At 34.5% G+C, this 17,993-nt stretch overlaps 3 protein-coding genes across 5 annotated transcripts; all 3 read right to left on the bottom strand.

The window, feature by feature from the left end:
* Positions 1 to 2,955: 2,955 nt before the first annotated feature.
* On the bottom strand, positions 2,956 to 6,990 carry LOC11440757 (uncharacterized). 2 transcript variants are annotated; one of them, XM_013615052.3, is made up of 7 exons: positions 6,231 to 6,990; positions 5,949 to 6,004; positions 5,321 to 5,477; positions 5,101 to 5,237; positions 4,593 to 4,685; positions 3,783 to 3,914; positions 2,956 to 3,145 (listed from the first exon to the last, which is right to left on the bottom strand). In XM_013615052.3, exons 1-7 carry the CDS (start codon positions 6,928 to 6,930, stop codon positions 3,092 to 3,094), a joined length of 1,329 nt encoding a protein of 442 aa, XP_013470506.1. In that variant the 5' UTR covers positions 6,931 to 6,990; the 3' UTR covers positions 2,956 to 3,091. The 2 variants fall into 2 exon arrangements, with proteins under 2 accessions (XP_013470506.1, XP_003592832.1); XM_003592784.4 differs by having other exon boundaries at positions 5,101 to 5,260; positions 5,368 to 5,477.
* A 420-nt stretch (positions 6,991 to 7,410) lies between these two features.
* LOC11446023 (gem-associated protein 2) lies at positions 7,411 to 10,377 on the bottom strand. Its single transcript, XM_003592783.4, has 4 exons — positions 9,659 to 10,377; positions 8,597 to 8,858; positions 8,223 to 8,400; positions 7,411 to 8,113 (listed from the first exon to the last, which is right to left on the bottom strand). Exons 1-4 carry the CDS (start codon positions 10,239 to 10,241, stop codon positions 7,571 to 7,573), a joined length of 1,566 nt encoding a protein of 521 aa, XP_003592831.1. The 5' UTR covers positions 10,242 to 10,377; the 3' UTR covers positions 7,411 to 7,570.
* A 1,491-nt stretch (positions 10,378 to 11,868) lies between these two features.
* LOC11446022 (PTI1-like tyrosine-protein kinase 3) lies at positions 11,869 to 16,320 on the bottom strand. 2 transcript variants are annotated; one of them, XM_024773235.2, is made up of 9 exons: positions 16,166 to 16,284; positions 15,909 to 15,934; positions 15,083 to 15,257; positions 14,299 to 14,552; positions 14,057 to 14,183; positions 13,703 to 13,976; positions 12,670 to 12,802; positions 12,482 to 12,568; positions 11,869 to 12,368 (listed from the first exon to the last, which is right to left on the bottom strand). In XM_024773235.2, the coding sequence occupies exons 3-9, from the start codon at positions 15,174 to 15,176 to the stop codon at positions 12,249 to 12,251; spliced, it is 1,089 nt and encodes a 362-aa protein (XP_024629003.1). In that variant the 5' UTR covers positions 15,177 to 15,257; positions 15,909 to 15,934; positions 16,166 to 16,284; the 3' UTR covers positions 11,869 to 12,248. The 2 variants fall into 2 exon arrangements, with proteins under 2 accessions (XP_024629003.1, XP_013470505.1); XM_013615051.3 differs by lacking the exon at positions 15,909 to 15,934 and having other exon boundaries at positions 16,166 to 16,320.
* Positions 16,321 to 17,993: the final 1,673 nt, after the last annotated feature.

The following is a 17,993-nucleotide window of genomic DNA, read 5'->3' as shown; positions in this document are numbered from 1 at the left end:
GTGTAAATTGGATACTTTGATGATCAAGGTTGCTTGTTCGATACTTTTGTTGCATCAATGTCTTTTTATTAAATTTTTTTACCTGCATCTTCAACCTCCAGACGGGTCGAAACAACCCGGTTTATGATCCGGAAGAGAAAACCATAACTTTAAGCCATTTTAACACCAAAAACTCAATTTTAACCTAGACTCACGAACCAAATACCATTTCTTTGTGATTTCAAGCAATTTTTTGCATCTTTAAACACTCAAAATTGAAATAATTTTGATTAGTTTCAACAAAACTCAACTTCAGTTATGGATAAAAACCCTCTTGATTTAAAAATGGTTCTGGAAATAAAAAATTGATATATTGTCGTTGTTGTTGTTCAATGAATACTAGATATCAGAAAAATATTTTTTAAGTTGTTGTTGTTCTTCAATGAATACTAGATATCAACAAAATATTTTTTAATGGTGCCATGAACACTGGTGTTGGGTGTAAAGAACTCATGATGCTGGACATGTTGATAGTAAGGATGGATGGTAATGGGAAGGAAACCAGAAAAAGGAGAGAGGATAAAGAAGAAAGAAAAGAGTGGTCAAGAAATTGTGTGTGAAAAGATTACCATGACCATTGATTATGTCTCACGTTATATTTTGTTAAGTCTGATTTTTATTTTTTAAATTGTTAAATAAATTTATCTGTAAAATAAAGGTTATAAATAATAATAAAAAAAAGAGTTATATCACGTTTACTTTAAATATTTAAGACTGGAGGTATTTATAAATATTCTATCCATTAGGGCAAGTTGTGTAATTCTCAAATTTTAGTTATGGGTAAAATCATATGCAAAAGTACAATTTGCAATTCACCTACTAGGTACTGTAGCAACAGGTCCTTGGTAAGCAATCTGGACCGCATGTTGATTTTGAGGTACATCCAACGGTTTAAACACGGTCACTCACGGTGAGAGACCTGATTTGGTCTCCCACTCTAGAAGCCGCCTTCTTTCTATAATAACAATATCTTTACTGTTTATTCTTTACACTTACTGTTACGCATTTTTTTACATTAAACCACCCATCTTTTACCTAAATTTTAATTTCACTCAAACTGAACCAAAGTTCCATCCACTATTTGTTGTATACATGTTCATTGATTCATATACAATCAAAAATGTTCTCAATACCCTGTGCAATAACAACAATGTCTAAGTCTTAAATAAACCTAAAAAAAGACCATGTTCATTTTCATGGATTACATATATCTCGTTAAAAGTCATTATAATATAATTTAGATGTTATCTTCGTAGATTTAAGATATAATTTATCTTTTTGAATGAATAATAATTGAGACTTTTAAGAGCATAGGTAGTTTGAATTCACATTTGAAAAAATAACTTAACTTGATATGGGGAAAAAACAGTTGATATCTTTAAATCCAGTTTTAAATTAGGAATGGTAAATGAGGTGTATATCTTTGGTATGATAACTAATTTAATTATAATTGTATCTGGAACGTTGTTCCTTACGTCCATGTTAATGAGACTCGTTTTTATTGTAGGATATATACATTTAGGGTGTAATTGATTGTTCAACTCTTTAACTTCATAAATTTCGGACAATCTCAAGTTACATATCCAAATCATTTTTATTGACAATGACTCACCATACATTCTCATACTAGGACATTCAAATTCTAGAGTTTATTCAGGCAAGGCAAGTTATCGTTGATTTTTTTAAGATTATATCATGTCATCTTCCTTATCTCATCCCCATGGGTGGATCTAGATATGGAAGATGAAGATTTCAGAGAATATTAAGCATTTTTGTCTGCTAATTACGTATGTGTGAGAGTCTTTCCAACAATGATTTCGTCTTTGGCATCATTTGAACATGATCTTGATTAATCTTTTTAGATATCAGCTTTTGTCTATGACTTTTTGGGATGATGTTCTCTTCGATACAAGAAATTTCATGTCAACCACATAACTTCTAGATTGGTTTGTTAACATGCTACATATTCCATGAAATCATGTTTATAGTCACTTGTTGGGTCATCTGGTTGCCTTGAATTGATATGGTGTTCAACAATGGTAAATGATTTATTTCGTAATGTCCTAACAGGTACTCTTACCATCCAAAAACTGATGTGTGAAGCCACTTGGATTCCTCCTCCTGAAGGCACCATTAAGTTAATGTGGATGTCAACTCTTTCAACATTCTATGAAGATCGGGCTATGGCGACATCTTACGCAACAACAATGACGACTAGTTACTCGGGTACTCTACTTCCTTATGTGTTGAACCTAATGCAATTTTAAATGGTATCAAAACTGCTCAAGCAAAAGGATTTGAAAATATTATCATCAAATCAAACTCCACTTTAGCAATTGATTTCACTTCCGATGGAACTTCTCAACTCCGTCTCTTTTTGAATGGGGGATTGAAACATGTCTTTTCAACATACTCTTAAAGAGGGGAATGAATGTGCCGATTGGCTAGCGAAGACAACTTCCTCCAATAATACCTTGAAGATTTGAAATGGATGTCCTTCGGATCTTAGTTTCGTGTTGATGGCAGATGTCGTAGGCGTTGCTCGTTTGCGAGCTTAGAGTTTGTTTTTTTTTTTTTTCCTTTTACAAGTTGCCAAATTGTAAAAATAGAGTTCTTTTTTAATTTTTCTTGTTAAAAGCGAGTTCTAAGGTGGTGATTATTTGTTTTTTGGACAATAAAAAAATGGCGATTATTTGTTGTAAGAAAGATTTAATTATTTTTCTAACTAGAATATTGTGAATCTGACCGTTCGAGTGTCTACGACCTATTAATCATGTGCAAGGTACGCAGCGCAAATTACGAACTTTTATGGCATGTTAAGACAATTTTTCCTTACTTTTCAACAATTGTGAGAAAACAAATTTGAGAAACTAGTATCTTGTTTAGTTTTGAACAAGTCAAACGCAAAAGACACCCTTTTTCTAGAGCACAAAATAAACCTTTTTAGCGATTATTAGTACATGTTATTACTATACATTAGTGATAAAGTTAAACTTAAATATTCTAAAAGAATACATTTTACAGTTTACAGTTTACAGCCAGATATTATCTTTCATGGTACTATGTTGTCTTCAAGTTGACCGGCACAATAATTTTGAGAATGCGTCTACACAAATAAAGGAGGGTTAGATTAAAGAATTGGGAAAAATTCAAACATCAAAGAAGGAAGCTGAACCAAGAAATAACACAAGACAACTCAAGTGCAATCTTTGGAAGAAAATGCAAAATTTCAACACTACAGCAGCAGAGAACAGTGTTCTAAAACCATGTGAATTGCTCTTTACCATTTTACTAAAGCATTTTTATGTTGGAGTGAGAAGAATAAATAAAATATTATCATTGAATTTGACCCATGAACATCAAAATAATAACATAAATCAAGTGACTTCTGAAATAGTCGCGAGTATAAATTGTTATATGACTGTTAAAACTTTCAAACTTGACCGTTTAAGTAATGGTTACATGTCAAGATTTACCCCTCATTCAGAACTTCATAGTATCATCACATCCAATGTTGAAATACTCTTTCAGAAAGATAAAACTTTCAATCTTGACGATAATTAAGCATGGTCACATGTCAAGATTTACCCCTCATAAAGGAGGGTTCGTTATGGCTGAATCTTTAACAATGATCTAAACAACTCATGCAAGTTCCAGCTACAATTATCTTTCAATTAAACTGTAAGAAGCTAGCGAACATTCAATAGTGGAAGATCTGCAAAATAGGGTTAGCAGGTTCGTACCAAACCAAGAGCTTCTCTTGCAATCCCGTGACTGTCCTCACTGCAAACTTTACCAAAGAGAAACATAAGGTGCTTTCTTTGTTCTAGTTTCAAGTGTTTCTCTAGACCCCGACTAACCATCTCCATTTCAGGCTGCAAGGAGACACCCCAAATAAGTACAAATAGAGAGCAACAAGTCAATTCATAAATCATAAATCAGAAGACAAGGTAAGCACGAAAGTTACTCATCCAAAACAACATCTAATGCTCATCTCTATGGAGTGGCCATTTCAAACATGTATAGCAATCGAGCTGATTAGTTGCACTTTTTAACTTTTTTTATGCCAATGTGTTTTGTTCTCTATACTACAGAGGATTTCTTATTCGTCACTTCCCTGAAATTTCAAACGTTTTCTTTCTAAAAAAAGTTCTTTTCTACTGCAAAAGCAAAAATTAAATTGAGAAACTTTAATGAGTGGTTATATAGATGGTACTTTTGTCCTTATCTAAATTTCCCCACAAAGTATTTACTCATCATTTATGTATAAAGAATTATAAATTACGAGTGAATTTACGTTTACCGGAGTCAAAGACAAATCATTAAAATATCTAAAATGGATAAATATGACTATCCAAATATCTAATAGCCAAGAACACTGACATAAATGGTAACTCCATTGTTAATAATAAAGGATAACTATGAAGAGACAACTGCAACCAAGTCCCATCATACCGAGTAAGGAATAAAGAGAACAGAAAATAAATATTCGTATAAGAAAAGTGGGAAAATGTAATAGAAAAATATTTGCAAATTTTGTTTAAGGAACAGACCGAAGATTCCTCGGGAGGAAATATCCGTAGAAGAAGGCATATCTTTGACAGTTCTCCCAAAGCATCAACATGTTTGCCTTGCATTTCCAATGCCTATAATTGAAAAAACCAAAAACACATGAATTTTAATGGAGCATTCATGTGGGATTCACATGAACTTCCTAGAGAAAGAGTTATCTGAGGCATAAAATTCAAGGTTATATTTTCTATGATGGTTGCACAAATGAAAGAATTAGATGGGTGCTAGTTTATGTCTTGCCAATTGTAAGCTCTCTAAATTGATCAGGGTTCTTAAGAATGAGCACCTGAAAGTGTGTAACTTCAAGCATTTAAGAAAGATTTAGGACATATTTCAAGTAAGAGAAACAAATACAGATAGCCAACGGTATTCCAAGTGAAAATATAACTGCCTTTACAATGCTAGTAGTTACAGTAATAAAATCTTGTAGAAACCCAAAGGCTAAAAGACAACATTACTAGATCATAAGATTAAGAGTAAGAAAATTACCCAAGCCTGCAAAAGACAAGAGCGTGTGCGGGCAGCGACAGCTGCAGACACAATTGTTGCAGCACGAACATTTTCAAGGCCAATGTTTTCAGCAAACCCAGCAAGGAATTGTTGAGAATCCTCGCCATTAATATGAACTGAAGTAGAGTAAGTCGGTGCACTAAATATAAACAAAATAATCATTAAAACAGAAGTATACAGCATGATTAACAGCTGCTACCTAGCAGTAAAGAAAGGGACACAGACGCAGGACTACGAAGATCACACCTGCTGCAAGCATCTAAAACAAAATTAACTGATGCTCGATACAAGGATTCCCGAATATTTGTAGGTTCAACAGACACTTGCACACCAGAATTTCTGCATAATTGACGTAACTGTTCATGTGCACAGCCAAAAAACATTCACGTCAGTAAAAGAATACATGTCCATTTATTATAGAAAATGATTAATTATCTGCACACTTGAATAAAAGAATCAGAAACTATATGTATTGTATTGTACTTTAGTTATTCAATGCTCATTAACTAGACAAATGCTTACCATGCATTCTATAACTACACAAAACCACGGTAGCACGTTTCTTTATGCCAATTAGTATATTTATTAAAAGGAATTAAGTTTTTGTGTTTATTAGCTATGCAGTTGCACTATCTCAGGCAGCTAGCACATTATTTTCTATGCTGTAGTTGTGGTAGAGTATACTAAAGGCTTACAAGGATTTTATTACCAAAGGGTGTCAAAGATATCTCAGATAAGCAATATGAAGCTCAGCAATGTAAATACTAATTTTGTATTTTCAATAGCTAATCTAAGGATGAAGTAAATGAATGGGGGAAAAGACTAACTTGAATGATATCATGCTTGGATATGTCTTTTGCGGCCATTCTACTGTCAATAATTGCTGGAAATGAAGGGAATAAGTTGCAAGTAGAGAATTAAAGGATGAGAAAACAGTAGATAAATCATGAGTGAGAAGGGTATATTTACCAACAATACATTAGTTAGTAAATCTCATGAGAGTTGAAAGTAAATTGGAGAAAGAATGAAATTGATCATTGATTAAATGAACATGAATTAAATGAACAGTAAAAATATAAAAAAAGAGTGTTAAAGGAAGAAAGACAGACATCGAACGAGTCTGTAAGCATCCCTCTTGTATTCATCTTGCTCATTTAGGTCCATATCAAAAGCATTGACATTGTTGTTGTTAATAGGTGGCCACCATTTGGGTAATTTCCTTTGAGAAACAACCTTATTATTATTACTATTCTTCAAAGAACGTTTAATCGGCAGAGCAGGGGTTGTGCTGTGAATGGGACTCAATCCAATAACCACCTCTTTTCCACCAAGACTCCGGTCTCTCCGCACCATAATACCCTTATTGTAGCTAGATGGGTTTCGACTACTCCACGACGCAAACCTAGAAACCAATTCAAAGAATACCCTCAAAACAGAAAAAGCGATGAGAGTCAAAGCAGCTGAAGTTCCTACGAAGTGCAAGGTGGAAGGGCGACATGAAATGATGACTCTTCGGTTATGGTCAATAGTGAATAGGGTCTGTAAATCGCGGTATGCCTCTTTACCAGATGAAACGAATTGACGAATATTGGAATGAAAGGAAGGGAAGATTGAGAGGTCTATGACGGTTTCGAGCTTGGGCTCAGAGAAGGTGGTGATGGTGGTGGTAGGGTCAGAGAGTTTGAGCTTATTGTTGCGTTTGCTGCGTCGGCTACTGCGACTGCGACGTACAAAGGAAGAAGCGAAGACGACGCGGGATAAGCATGGTTGTGGAGGAAATGGAAGAGTGAAAGAAGAAGAAGAAAACATTTCAGATATCAAATCACATGTGTCGTGTACTTTCTGTGCCAACTAACAAATCCTCCATTACTCTCCAAAATCATTCATCCATTTCTCTTTTTATTTAAATTTTAAATATATAAATTCATTTTCTTTTATTTAAATCATCACTCAAATATCCGGATTCAAATCTCAGCCACCACAAAAAAAAATTCAAGCGCACGCTCTAATAGACAACTTGTGCCAGTAATATATATATAAGTTTTGGGATAAGTGTCTTTTTGTATGTGCCTAAAGAGTAAACACTAGATTTGGTCGTGTGACCGAAGCAAAGACTAATCATTCGAAATATTATGATCAATTTTAACGGGTTCATATCTCCCCAATTGTCATTCCATTTACACCAGTAATGGATAATACACATGAATTGTCAAATACTTTATCATTATCAATTGTGTCGCGCCTGATATGTTGCTATTGTCAAGTACTAAAATTGTAAAGCAGTAATGATGACTTGGTCAAAATACTAGAGTATAACATAACAATGCATTTTGAAATTCTTACAATCATACATTAGACATTATGCATCATCTGAAAATATAGCCATACATGTTCTTGGCTCCATCCCAATTCTAAAACATAAATTGTCATTAAGTTGCAAACTGGGAATTCAATTTTCAGATTGTCCAAAATATCTCCCTGAAATTGTAGCCAATATATTCAACATTACAACCTCATCATCCAGTTCAGCTTTACCAGCACGAATGCTAGCACACTTCCGCAGCAGACTCCGGAGTGCAGCGCAAGTGTCTGCATCTAGTGGAGCATCTACTGCTGCACACAGAGCAAAAAGCCACATGCAATCAATTCTTGTGATGGTGTTTTCAGGCTCTAGCAAACGAATTCGTTTCAGCAGCATTGATACTCGGGCTACAGAGTCCATCCCTAGGATTGCAGAAACCAGGGGAGTGGAACAGCTGCTGCTAGTTTGATCTATGGATCTTTTCAATACAGGATTCTCAGGAGGCATGGTGCTATCCTCATCTTTAGCAGTCAAGTTACTAGGTTGATCAGCCTTACCAATGCTCGCGTTATTATGAAGTAGCACATCTCTGTTCATCACTCCAAAATTATTTCCAGGTAACTTTGAGGAAATAAGAGATTGTAGATTGCCAGATTGCGTGGCACTTAAACCTTCAAGACTATACAGGTTCTGGAATAACAAAATTGGGAAACAAGGGTCAGTCCTTAGTATATACTATTAAACAAAAATCAGTACACTCCACTCCCAAAAGACAGAGATAAGTTCTAGACCAACATACCTCTCTTAGTACTGAAAATTCTGCAAGAAATATATCCTCCCATTGTTTCAATGGCAACAGATGCTCAGGACACTTGGCAATATCAGGAATCTGGGGCATATAAGGACTTTGTTCCTTGTTAAGTTTACTTCTATCAAGTTTGGATACCTTCACTTTAGGAATTTGATGTGCCTCCCATCTAGGCAAGTAAAGAGTTTAAGAAACGTGTTATTTCTACTACTAGAAAGGCATCAGTGAAGTTTTATCTACTCTTATCTACTCCCCATCATTTAACAAACCAGAAACCTAGATAAAGTTATCATGAAGAAAATAAAATTTTAAAGCATAAATTGACCAAAGGATCGGCAATTGGCAGCTGACAGTTACAACAGTACCTGACACGCCTAAGATATTCCCATCCGTCTTCTGGTGGACCAGAATCAAAATTAGGTTCTCCATCTACCTGAAACGCAGGCCTCTGGATGCTAGCATAATCATCCTCACTATCATCATCGTCATCTTCAAAGCACTCTTCTGAAACTGAGCACCCATGCTTACTCATAATACTATGAGTATAAGAAGGATCAACATGGCTCACACTTCCACCACTTTCCCTGAATTGTCGTTCATTATCCATATTTCCACAATACACTGCACCTGAAAGCAATAACAAGACTTTCAGCTTATGAAAATAGGTTTAAGATGGAATAATACTATAGTTCACAAGCAAGCAATAACATCAAATTGAAATTTTTAAAGCAATAACATGAAAACTGAATAATAATCAGGCAAAAAGTGTAGTCATTCAAACACAATGTAGACAGGAAATTGAACTTTTTATTGAAAAATCAACAATATACAACAAAGCAATCCTCATGGCTGCAACTGTATGACCTAAGTAGTCTTTCAAAATTTACAAAGAAGCCTACAACACATGGCTTTTCATGTACAGTGACTTTATACAAGTAACTATGCAACTGAAATCAGTGCCTAAGTTCAAAGAAAAAAATTGGAACATAGTGAAGTAATGTTGCGGTTAGATCTTTTCCAAGTTCCCTTTGCTGATTCATTCTTGAAAGTTCAATGGACAAAGACATTGACATATCTGCATCTTCCATTGGCAGCACCCACACCTGTCGAATTGAAAACATCAAATTGACAAAACATGAGCTAACAAGCAGGAGACTGTTGGACACACAGAAAAATCAGAGCAATTAAGTTTTACACAGTTTCATTACAAAGAATTACTTATTATCCAAAAAGCGATACAATCAATAGCAGAGAATGAAAGACAAAAGATCGAGATTAATGATTCTAGATAGGCTTAATACAAACACAAATGCAATCTGGGTCAATCTCACACAAATATGAGAAATTCCTTAAATTTATTTAGCGCAATGAACAAAACTGGAATCAAGAATCGAATATGATTATCCAAGAAAGAAAAGAGTACTGACCAGTGAGAATTGGTTTCTTGTTGGGATGGAACGGAAGAGAGTGACGGTTGTTGTGAGCGGTGGCGGCAACGACCAATGTATCATACTCATCAGCAAAAGCAGATTGAAGCGCGGTGTAGATTGTTTTCCAGAATTTGAGCTGCTGAGAGACATTCACAAACCTCATAGACTCCATCATCTCTCGAGAGTACTTCTTCTTGTCAGTTCCGGTGGTTCTGGGTGGTGCGACGGTGTTGTTCTTGTTGATCTTCTTAGAAGGATTTCTTCTTGGTTTTCCGTTGTTGATGGGAATGCAATCGAGCAAAGCAGTTTCATCAATGACTTCAATGTTTGAAAAACCTAAGGAGGAGTTAAGTTTGGGAGTAGCGATGGTGAAAGCAGATTCGAGTTCTTCCAAGAGACGTTTCTTCTTGCCTTCGAGTTGTTGTTGTTGTTGTTGCTGAGCAGCAGCAATCTTGTTGTTTCCGGTGACAGTGACGGCGGCGGCATCATCATCATCATCATCATCAATTTGAACCTTGTTGACGACGAGTTCTTCTTCTTCTTCTTCTTGGTTACACTTTGAAACGGTTACTTCAGCCATGAATGAATGAATGATTACTCTTTCTCTCTCTAATCGTTGTAGTTAGTTCTATTTCCAGAGAATGAGCGTTGATTCCCAATTTATAGTATAATTCTAGATTGATTCCACCCTAATGGGCCTAAAGTCTAGCTATAGTCCCCTCCATAGGCCCACGCTTCATTACCCCGCGCCCTGCATACATTTTGCTTATGCAATGCTCAATTTGTGTGAGAGAATAAAGAGCATTAAACTACATCTTTAACACTTGTTCATTTAAAGAAACCAAAACTTGTGATGAGCCACTATAACGCCAAATACCATAATTATGTTTAAGAAGTAAATAAGCATCTTGGTTTCAATAGCTCTTGCCATTTGAATGTTAATTTGATGCAACATAAAACTATTTGAGTCAATCAATATATATGTTCTTGGAGATATCATATTGACTCTTTTATTTAAATGATCAAATCATTTTACGTTTTTTTGAAGATATATATATTTTTTTAATCAAGTAGTCTAGTGGTTAGAGAAATTCACTTTAAAGATGAATAAGTGTGGTGTCTGGGGTTCGAACCCCAGTCCCTACACACATTATGCATTATCCCTTGCGCTCATGGGGACTTTATGTTTGAGTTTGTCCTCTACACGCAAACGAGTTGTAATAATCATATATAATGTAATGAAACATCACTTTTTTTAAATCAAATCGAAAGTTGCCTTCCAACACCGATTGGTCATATAACTAGGTTCATCTACAATGTTGAACCGCCTTAAAATATAAATAAAGTGAGTATTAACAACTAGTGAGTGACAAATCAAAGATAGATATTATAAGTTCATTATAAACCGATCATGACTTCCATCATCCTCCTATGTAGTTAACATTAGTTGCACGTATTATTGGCCAAAAGAATAATTAAAAATATTTTTCTAAAAAAATTGTTCGGGTCAATTTTAAGTGGGAATACAAGTTGGCAAGAAAAATTATTTTAGAAAGATGTCTAAATGGAAATTTGATAGCTCCACTATTTTAAGCCAAAGGTTAAAAAAGTTGAGATTCACCAGTTAAGGATAAAAATATTAACCCAACTACTAATTACAAACTTTAGCCATATCAAAAACAAAGAAAAAACTCTAGACAATCTAAAACCATTTTCAACAAAAAAAAAAAAAAAACACTTCTATTACAATTTTAACCAAGAATAAAGTATATATTGACTCAAATATAACCTAACTCGTTAAGACTCACTTCCATTACAAATTGTGAGTCTGGACGAGAACAAAGAAACCCAAAATCTTTGATCATAATAAATTTTCTAAATTAATGAGATGATTAAATATAATAAAAGTGAAAAACCTGCTGAACACAGCATAAGTCGAGCCGCCACCATAAAAAATGTTTAAACTTTAGACTCGAGTAAGAGGCATAAGCATGCCACCAATCTGATGACTATAAAATAACATCAAAACCATGCCGCGCAAGTGAACCCTAAAATACTTTGACTCTTCTAACACCATAGAGTCGGGAACATCATCAGCCACCTCTCTTTTCAAAAGCTATTGAACGCGTCCCTCCAATCCAAGTAAATTGACACGACACGGTACGAAAATTACAACAACATACCACACAACCCAGTAAGATATGATAGAAAAGAACAGACAAACAAAAAGGTCCAACAAATATAAGTATTTCAATCCAAGTATCATCAGCTCAGTCAAGAAACAAATAAAGAATATGGGGGGATTAGCGTTGAGTGACAAACAACATTTATCAAACAAACCACGCAACCCAGACCCAATGTTGCAGTATGGCTCTATAATCCTCTGCACTAAAGTGCAATACCAGAAATACATGGAAATTAAAAATGACATGAAACCACCCAATCCAATCCTACACATCCAATCTCAAACAAAAGTAAAAATATATGTTATATATATTATTATTTGCAGTATTTGATAATATCTGACTCAAACTGTGCAGAAGATGCAGAAACAAAATAGAAGTATTTTAACTTCAATTCATCTGCTTCAAGTTTCTGGTGCAGGAGCGGGAGCCTTCAGAAGTGGCTGGAGTGCTTTAACAACAATGCTCATATTGGGCCTAAACTCAGCTTCATACTGCACACAAAGTGCTGCTACAGCTGCAAGCTGCACAGTCAACGATATCCATTGTTACAACCAAAGCTCAGAATAGAAGATCTAAGGATCATAAGTCTGTGCGCCTAAAGGGAGGGAGAGGGAGAGAGACAGAAAATAGTTACCTTAGCAACTCCTTTTGGGGGATATTCTCCTTTCAGTTTTGGGTCCACGCATTGTTTCACTTTATCTTCACTTAGTCTTGGAGTAGCCTACAAAAATATCTGTCATTGAAATATCTACAGCAGGAACCCATTGGTAAATAATTGAAATGGGGCAGAGATGAGGCACAAGTTTAAGAAGGTAAACTGACCCATGTGACAAGACTTTGCTGTCCTCGAGGCATGGTATGATCAACAGGTTTCCTACCTGTAAGGAGCTCAAGAAGAACAACACCAAAACTGTAAACATCACTTTTTTGAGTCAACTGCCCAGTCATGGCATATCTGCAAAGTTTGACAACAAAACATAAGCTAAGAACCAATAAACAAAGATACCAATTTAAAAGAAAATTAAAAAAGAAACATAAGCTGAGATGAGAAACAAAATATATTCAAAATTAAAACAGGAAAACTCAGCAGGGAAAAAGACACCAATACAGTTTTCGTAAAGTTCTAGTGAAATTGCATGCTTCCGTGACTGGATCCTAGAGCATATTTCCAAAATGACATGAACTGTATAACCTAACAGCAACTATAAACAAAAAAGCTTCTTGTTCAACGACATTTAGTTAGATTGCTGGGGTCTACTGCTCGGGAACATACATACTTAAATAACTGACAGTGAAGAACTAACTTCATACGGTAAATTGAATTAGACAACCAGATACAAGAGCTACTGTTTTGTATTCCCTACTTATCAATTGAACTAACTTCAATTGAAATTGAGGCTAAGCACAGGGACTACAAGGAAAAGGACAACATCAGAAGCCACTAATGGTACTGCTAAATCTCATTTGTTCTTCGTGACAAAAACATACCAGTCAACAGTCACTGCTTCATTATAAATTTTAGCAGAAATATTACACATTTGAATTCAATTAACTAACATTAACGTGTATTGAATCCATGAGAAGTTGTGAAGGGAAACATGGCTTACTAGATGACAATGATACTATAATAAAAATGACTCATGGTCAAATGATATTTTAATAGACCTAAGGAATAAAACATGAATTGCAGTTGTATGTAAAAAGACAACAGACACAGACAGCACTGAACAGTTTAAGCATTTTGAGAGAGAAAAAAAAATCTAAAAACACAGGACAGTGGCATATTTATGAATTCTAAGGAAAAAATATACATATAGATATATAAAATCAAAGCTATAAAATCATGGAAGCTTACTCTGGAGCATGATACCCAAAGGTTCCCAATACACGGGTAGAATGAAGGCGTGCAGCCATGTCAGGGGCCTGATTAGAGAGGTTAAAATCAGCTACCTTAGCTTTGTAATCTTCAAAGATAAGCACATTGCTTGACCTGATATCCCTGTGTATGATTGATGGTTGAACTTTCTCATGTAAATATTCTAATCCCCTTGCTGCATCAACTGCAATTCTAACTCGCTGCATCCAGTTAAGAGTTGGCCCTGGTTGTGCCCCTTGAACTCCCTTTCTACCTGTAATGGAAAGTCGCCAAAATCATCAATGGAACTTCTTATATAAAATTTAAGTAAAGAAAGGATATGAAGCTACATACCGTGCAAAATGTCATGAAGAGAGCCCATAGTAGCAAACTCATATGCAAGTACACGGAGATTTCCTTCAACACAGTATCCATGCAACTCAACAAAATTTTCATTCTTCAATCTTGAGACCATGGAAACCTGAAATAGGAAACACTGAATGAGAAAGCTAATAAACTAAAAATAACCATGCAAGAACCAACACACTTCCTGTGTAAAAATAAAATAGTTTGTTTAGTTGATAGAAGAAAAATGCCTGGGTTAGAAACTCATTATTCGATTCGGGTTCAGTAGAAACGTCAAGCTTTTTCACAGCCACAGCCTTTCCATCGTTTAATGTTGCATAATACACCCTCCCATACGACCCTTCACCAATCAATGCCTTTGATCCAAAGTTGTCAGTTTTTTCCTTCAGCTCATCTAAGGATAATGCTGGAACTTCGATAGGTGGTGGTGCCTTTTGTGTTTCAGGTTTGACGGGAGCCGGAGCCCTTGAGCCTTTTGGGTTGCCTAAAGCAAATAAAATACAAAATGTGAGGAATCTTTGTCATGAAAGGACCTAGCCCATCCATCTATCTGATATGCTGAACTATGAGGACAGTGAAATTTTGACCTCAGGATAATTGAAGTATTTGGAAGAAGAAGAAAAAAATGTTCTATACATATAAGATAAAATGAAATATAAATGTTCGATCAACCAGCTTGTAGCTTTAAACAGAAGGCATCAATATTGTCAATCACAAATTGCGGAAAATAGCACTCTGTTCAAATTCCGCTATGTTACAATGCCATAGCGCCGCTAAAGCGCTGTTTGACAACAATTTGTCCTAAATAGAGTACCACAGAACAATACCAATTTCTTTAAATTCAACTACACTTGAGTACAGTGGAAGACATGCTGGTATATAAAAATTAATATGAAATGCCTCACAATTAACAGTTCTGTTGATACTTTTGTGGTTTATTTTTGCTTCTTTGTCAAGTAATAGACTACAGCTAGAAGAAGGAAAAAGCACTATGGATTAGATTAAGGAACTCACCATCTCCATAACTTCTTGGGCTTTTCAGGTGTTCATTTTCATTTGATGGATAAGACTCTTCCACCTGACAAGTGCAGCATAGCCAACGACGCATCCTTGTACTCTTCCTTGGATATAAATTGTCCTTGTAAGTTGAGTTCCCCAGAACAAAGTAATCAGGAGGAGTCGTATGCGCCTGCATAATGTCACCAGACATATAAATATCCAAATTATAACGCTATTCAAAAATCAAACTGATCTCAAAACCACCCAAATAGGGGTAAGATTAATGTATCTCTATAATAAATGTCCATTTCCCAAATAACAAATAAATCCAAATGACGAATAAATCATTGGCCGTTATTATATCATAAATATTATTTATTCAAGGTAATAATTAATGGCGAATAAATCCAAATGGTAAAAACCTCGCGCCGCAAATCCAAAAGTCGCGCCAAATCCTAGAATAACTATATGTTTGATGGGCGGGAAGAAATAGTGCTCGACTCGCACACACCCTATATTTTGGTATGATCTTTGACCCCACATAAACACAATATTGTTGTTTAAAAATTCATGCAATCTTTTGTAATTCTGAATGTAATCAATTTCGGATTTACAAAAGTAGGTGAATTGCAGAATTATAATAAAATTTGCAGGTAATTGGCCATCGAACATGAGATTGATTGATGTTAAATCAATCAAGTTATAAACAAGGTGAAAATCCTTGATTGATTTAACAAGCATATATATATATATATGGAATGCAACAGAAAAGAAAAGCAAAATAACATAAGAATTCGAAACTCCATTGATATGGAAAATTGATTGGAATTGGAATACATACGAAACGACCAGGACGATGGTGATTGTCTGCGCGGTGGTCCATGAAATGAAATGAAATGAAACACGAATCCAACCAAAAAAAGGATATGGCGAAATTGAACCAAAATCGGATTCGGTGAAATGCAGAACACCCAAATAAGCCCAAAAATTGAAACGGAGAAAAGCAAAAAGAAAAAAAAGAATGAATGAAAGAAAGAAATAATAGATAGAAAGAATAACCAAAATTAGAAGCGAAATAATCGATAGAGAAATTAGTACCTTGTACGCGCACTAGGGTTTCGTTTCGTTGAGAGAAAGATAAAAAGAAAGAATGAATGATATAATAATAAAGCTAAATAGAGAGAAAGTGTGTGAAAGCCAGGTGTGTTGTGCGTTGTTCTTTTTGGATTTTCCCTTTTATATCATCACATCACTCGGAGACAAACACCTCTTCTTATCATATTTGGACACCCTCAATTTTTCAATTCAACGTGACAAATTTATTTTTTTATTTTTTCTCTCTTTTTATTGGTCAAAAACAATCGAAGAGAAAAAGAATGATAGAGAAGAAAAGTATAATGTGAGTATGAGAAAGAAGAAAAGTATAATATCGAGAGAAAGTTGTAAAAAAGTTGTCACAAAATGATTGTACAAATATCATTTCTTATTTTGAGAAATGATATTTGAACATCCATTTTATAACAACTTTTGTGACAATTTTCTTTCTCATACTCACGTTACTTTTTACTTTATCTCTCTATTGTTTTGGTTTTCGTGCAATTACCAACTTTTTCTTTGTAAATTATTGTTGTCCCAAAAGTTGTCAATCAAATGGTTGTTCAAATAACACTCTTTTTTCTAATGTACGTCACACTTGTTAGATTAGGATGTTATAGGTTATTTTCCAAAATATTAGTAATCATCATTTAATTAATTATGTTCAAGATGATAAACTAAATGAGGTTAACGAAGATGTAACAATTTAGGGCTTAGTGCATAAAAAAGCTCAACTTAAAAGCTTACTCGATTAAGTAAGAAGGGTTAATAGTTTCGGTATTAGTTTTTTTTCTTTCAACATGAGACTTCTATTACCGTCATGTTTTTTAAGAGCTTATGTCGACGACAACTTTCACTCTATCTATCTATACTAGTCTGATGGTAGTCACTCCTCATAGGTAGTTTGACTAATGTATTTGTATTTAATAATAAGTCTTAATTCAGTCTATACATAACCATTTATGTGATCCATCAATTAATGAAAGAACAAATTGTTATAACTTAAGCTCGTTAGGACTTAGCATGTGAGAAAAGTCAAATCCAAATAACTAGTTTTTTAAGTATGAGAGTTTTATAGTTTAATTTCACATCAAACATTTTTCTTCCTACTTAATATGATATGATACTTCTAACGTAATGTGTAGTGTAATATAATTTTGTTCAATGACAACTTTTTACTTTATTATCCAGTCAAAAAACTTTTTGCTTTATTGAAAAACCTTATATTATAATCTTACTTAAAAATAATGTATTTGTCAATTTTAATTGAAAGTCAGTATAAAATTAAATTTATACTTGTGATGTATACCCTTTTTTGTCAACAAAAAGTACTTTTATTTTAATTATTATTATCACTGTTACTGCTTTATATACTTCATTTTTTGATCACGAAAAATCTAAAATTTGGCTCAAATAATGATAATTTAATAATATGTTTGTCTTTTTGTCAAGTAATTTAGTGATTAAAATTCACCTTTTATTCAAACTTCAACTTTCACATATAATAATGTATTATCTCTGACGACGACTGAACTCCGTAAGTGTAGAAATAAAATAAACGTTGTGTTGCTTGGCTTTGTAGGAAAGGAAAGAAAGGAGGGGGGCGGTGTGTGGTGATAATCATGATAATGGGAGAAGGTATCTGTGGCCAACTGTTATTCGTTCTTTGGAACTGGTCTTTGGTTGGGACCTTTTCCCTATGCGTTGGCCGTTTCTATTTCCTTCCTAGACCGCTTCTATTTTCTTTTCACCCACTTTCTTAGGATCATATAGCATTCAGAATTTCAGAGGAATAATACGATTCTTCTTTATATATATCCAAAATATCTTA

Source organism: Medicago truncatula, chromosome 1 (genome assembly GCF_003473485.1).
Source record: "Medicago truncatula cultivar Jemalong A17 chromosome 1, MtrunA17r5.0-ANR, whole genome shotgun sequence".
NCBI lineage: Eukaryota > Viridiplantae > Streptophyta > Magnoliopsida > Fabales > Fabaceae > Medicago > Medicago truncatula.
Note: the sequence above shows the minus strand (reverse complement) of the source record. Positions and strands in the feature narration are given on the sequence as shown.

Bases quoted from the DNA above. Each gene is read 5' to 3' on its own strand.
- LOC11446023 (XM_003592783.4), bottom strand. From the start codon at position 10,241: ATGGCTGAAGTAACCGTTTCAAAGTGTAACCAAGAAGAAGAAGAAGAA. The intron at 8,859-9,658 runs GTCAGTACTCTT...TATTGCTTTCAG, and splicing joins CAAGAAACCAATTCTCACTG to GTGCAGTGTATTGTGGAAAT. The intron at 8,114-8,222 runs GTATGTTGGTCT...TTGTTATTCCAG, and splicing joins AATTTTCAGTACTAAGAGAG to AACCTGTATAGTCTTGAAGG.
- LOC11446022 (XM_013615051.3), bottom strand. From the start codon at position 15,176: ATGCGTCGTTGGCTATGCTGCACTTGTCAGGTGGAAGAGTCTTATCCA. The intron at 14,553-15,082 runs GTGAGTTCCTTA...TATTTGCTTTAG, and splicing joins CCCAAGAAGTTATGGAGATG to GCAACCCAAAAGGCTCAAGG. The intron at 12,369-12,481 runs GTAACTATTTTC...TTGACTGTGCAG, and splicing joins CCCCAAAAGGAGTTGCTAAG to CTTGCAGCTGTAGCAGCACT.
- LOC11440757 (XM_013615052.3), bottom strand. From the start codon at position 6,930: ATGTTTTCTTCTTCTTCTTTCACTCTTCCATTTCCTCCACAACCATGC. The intron at 5,478-5,948 runs GTTAGTCTTTTC...GCACATGAACAG, and splicing joins CCAAGCATGATATCATTCAA to TTACGTCAATTATGCAGAAA. The intron at 5,238-5,320 runs GTAGCAGCTGTT...ACTCTACTTCAG, and splicing joins GTCCCTTTCTTTACTGCTAG to TTCATATTAATGGCGAGGAT.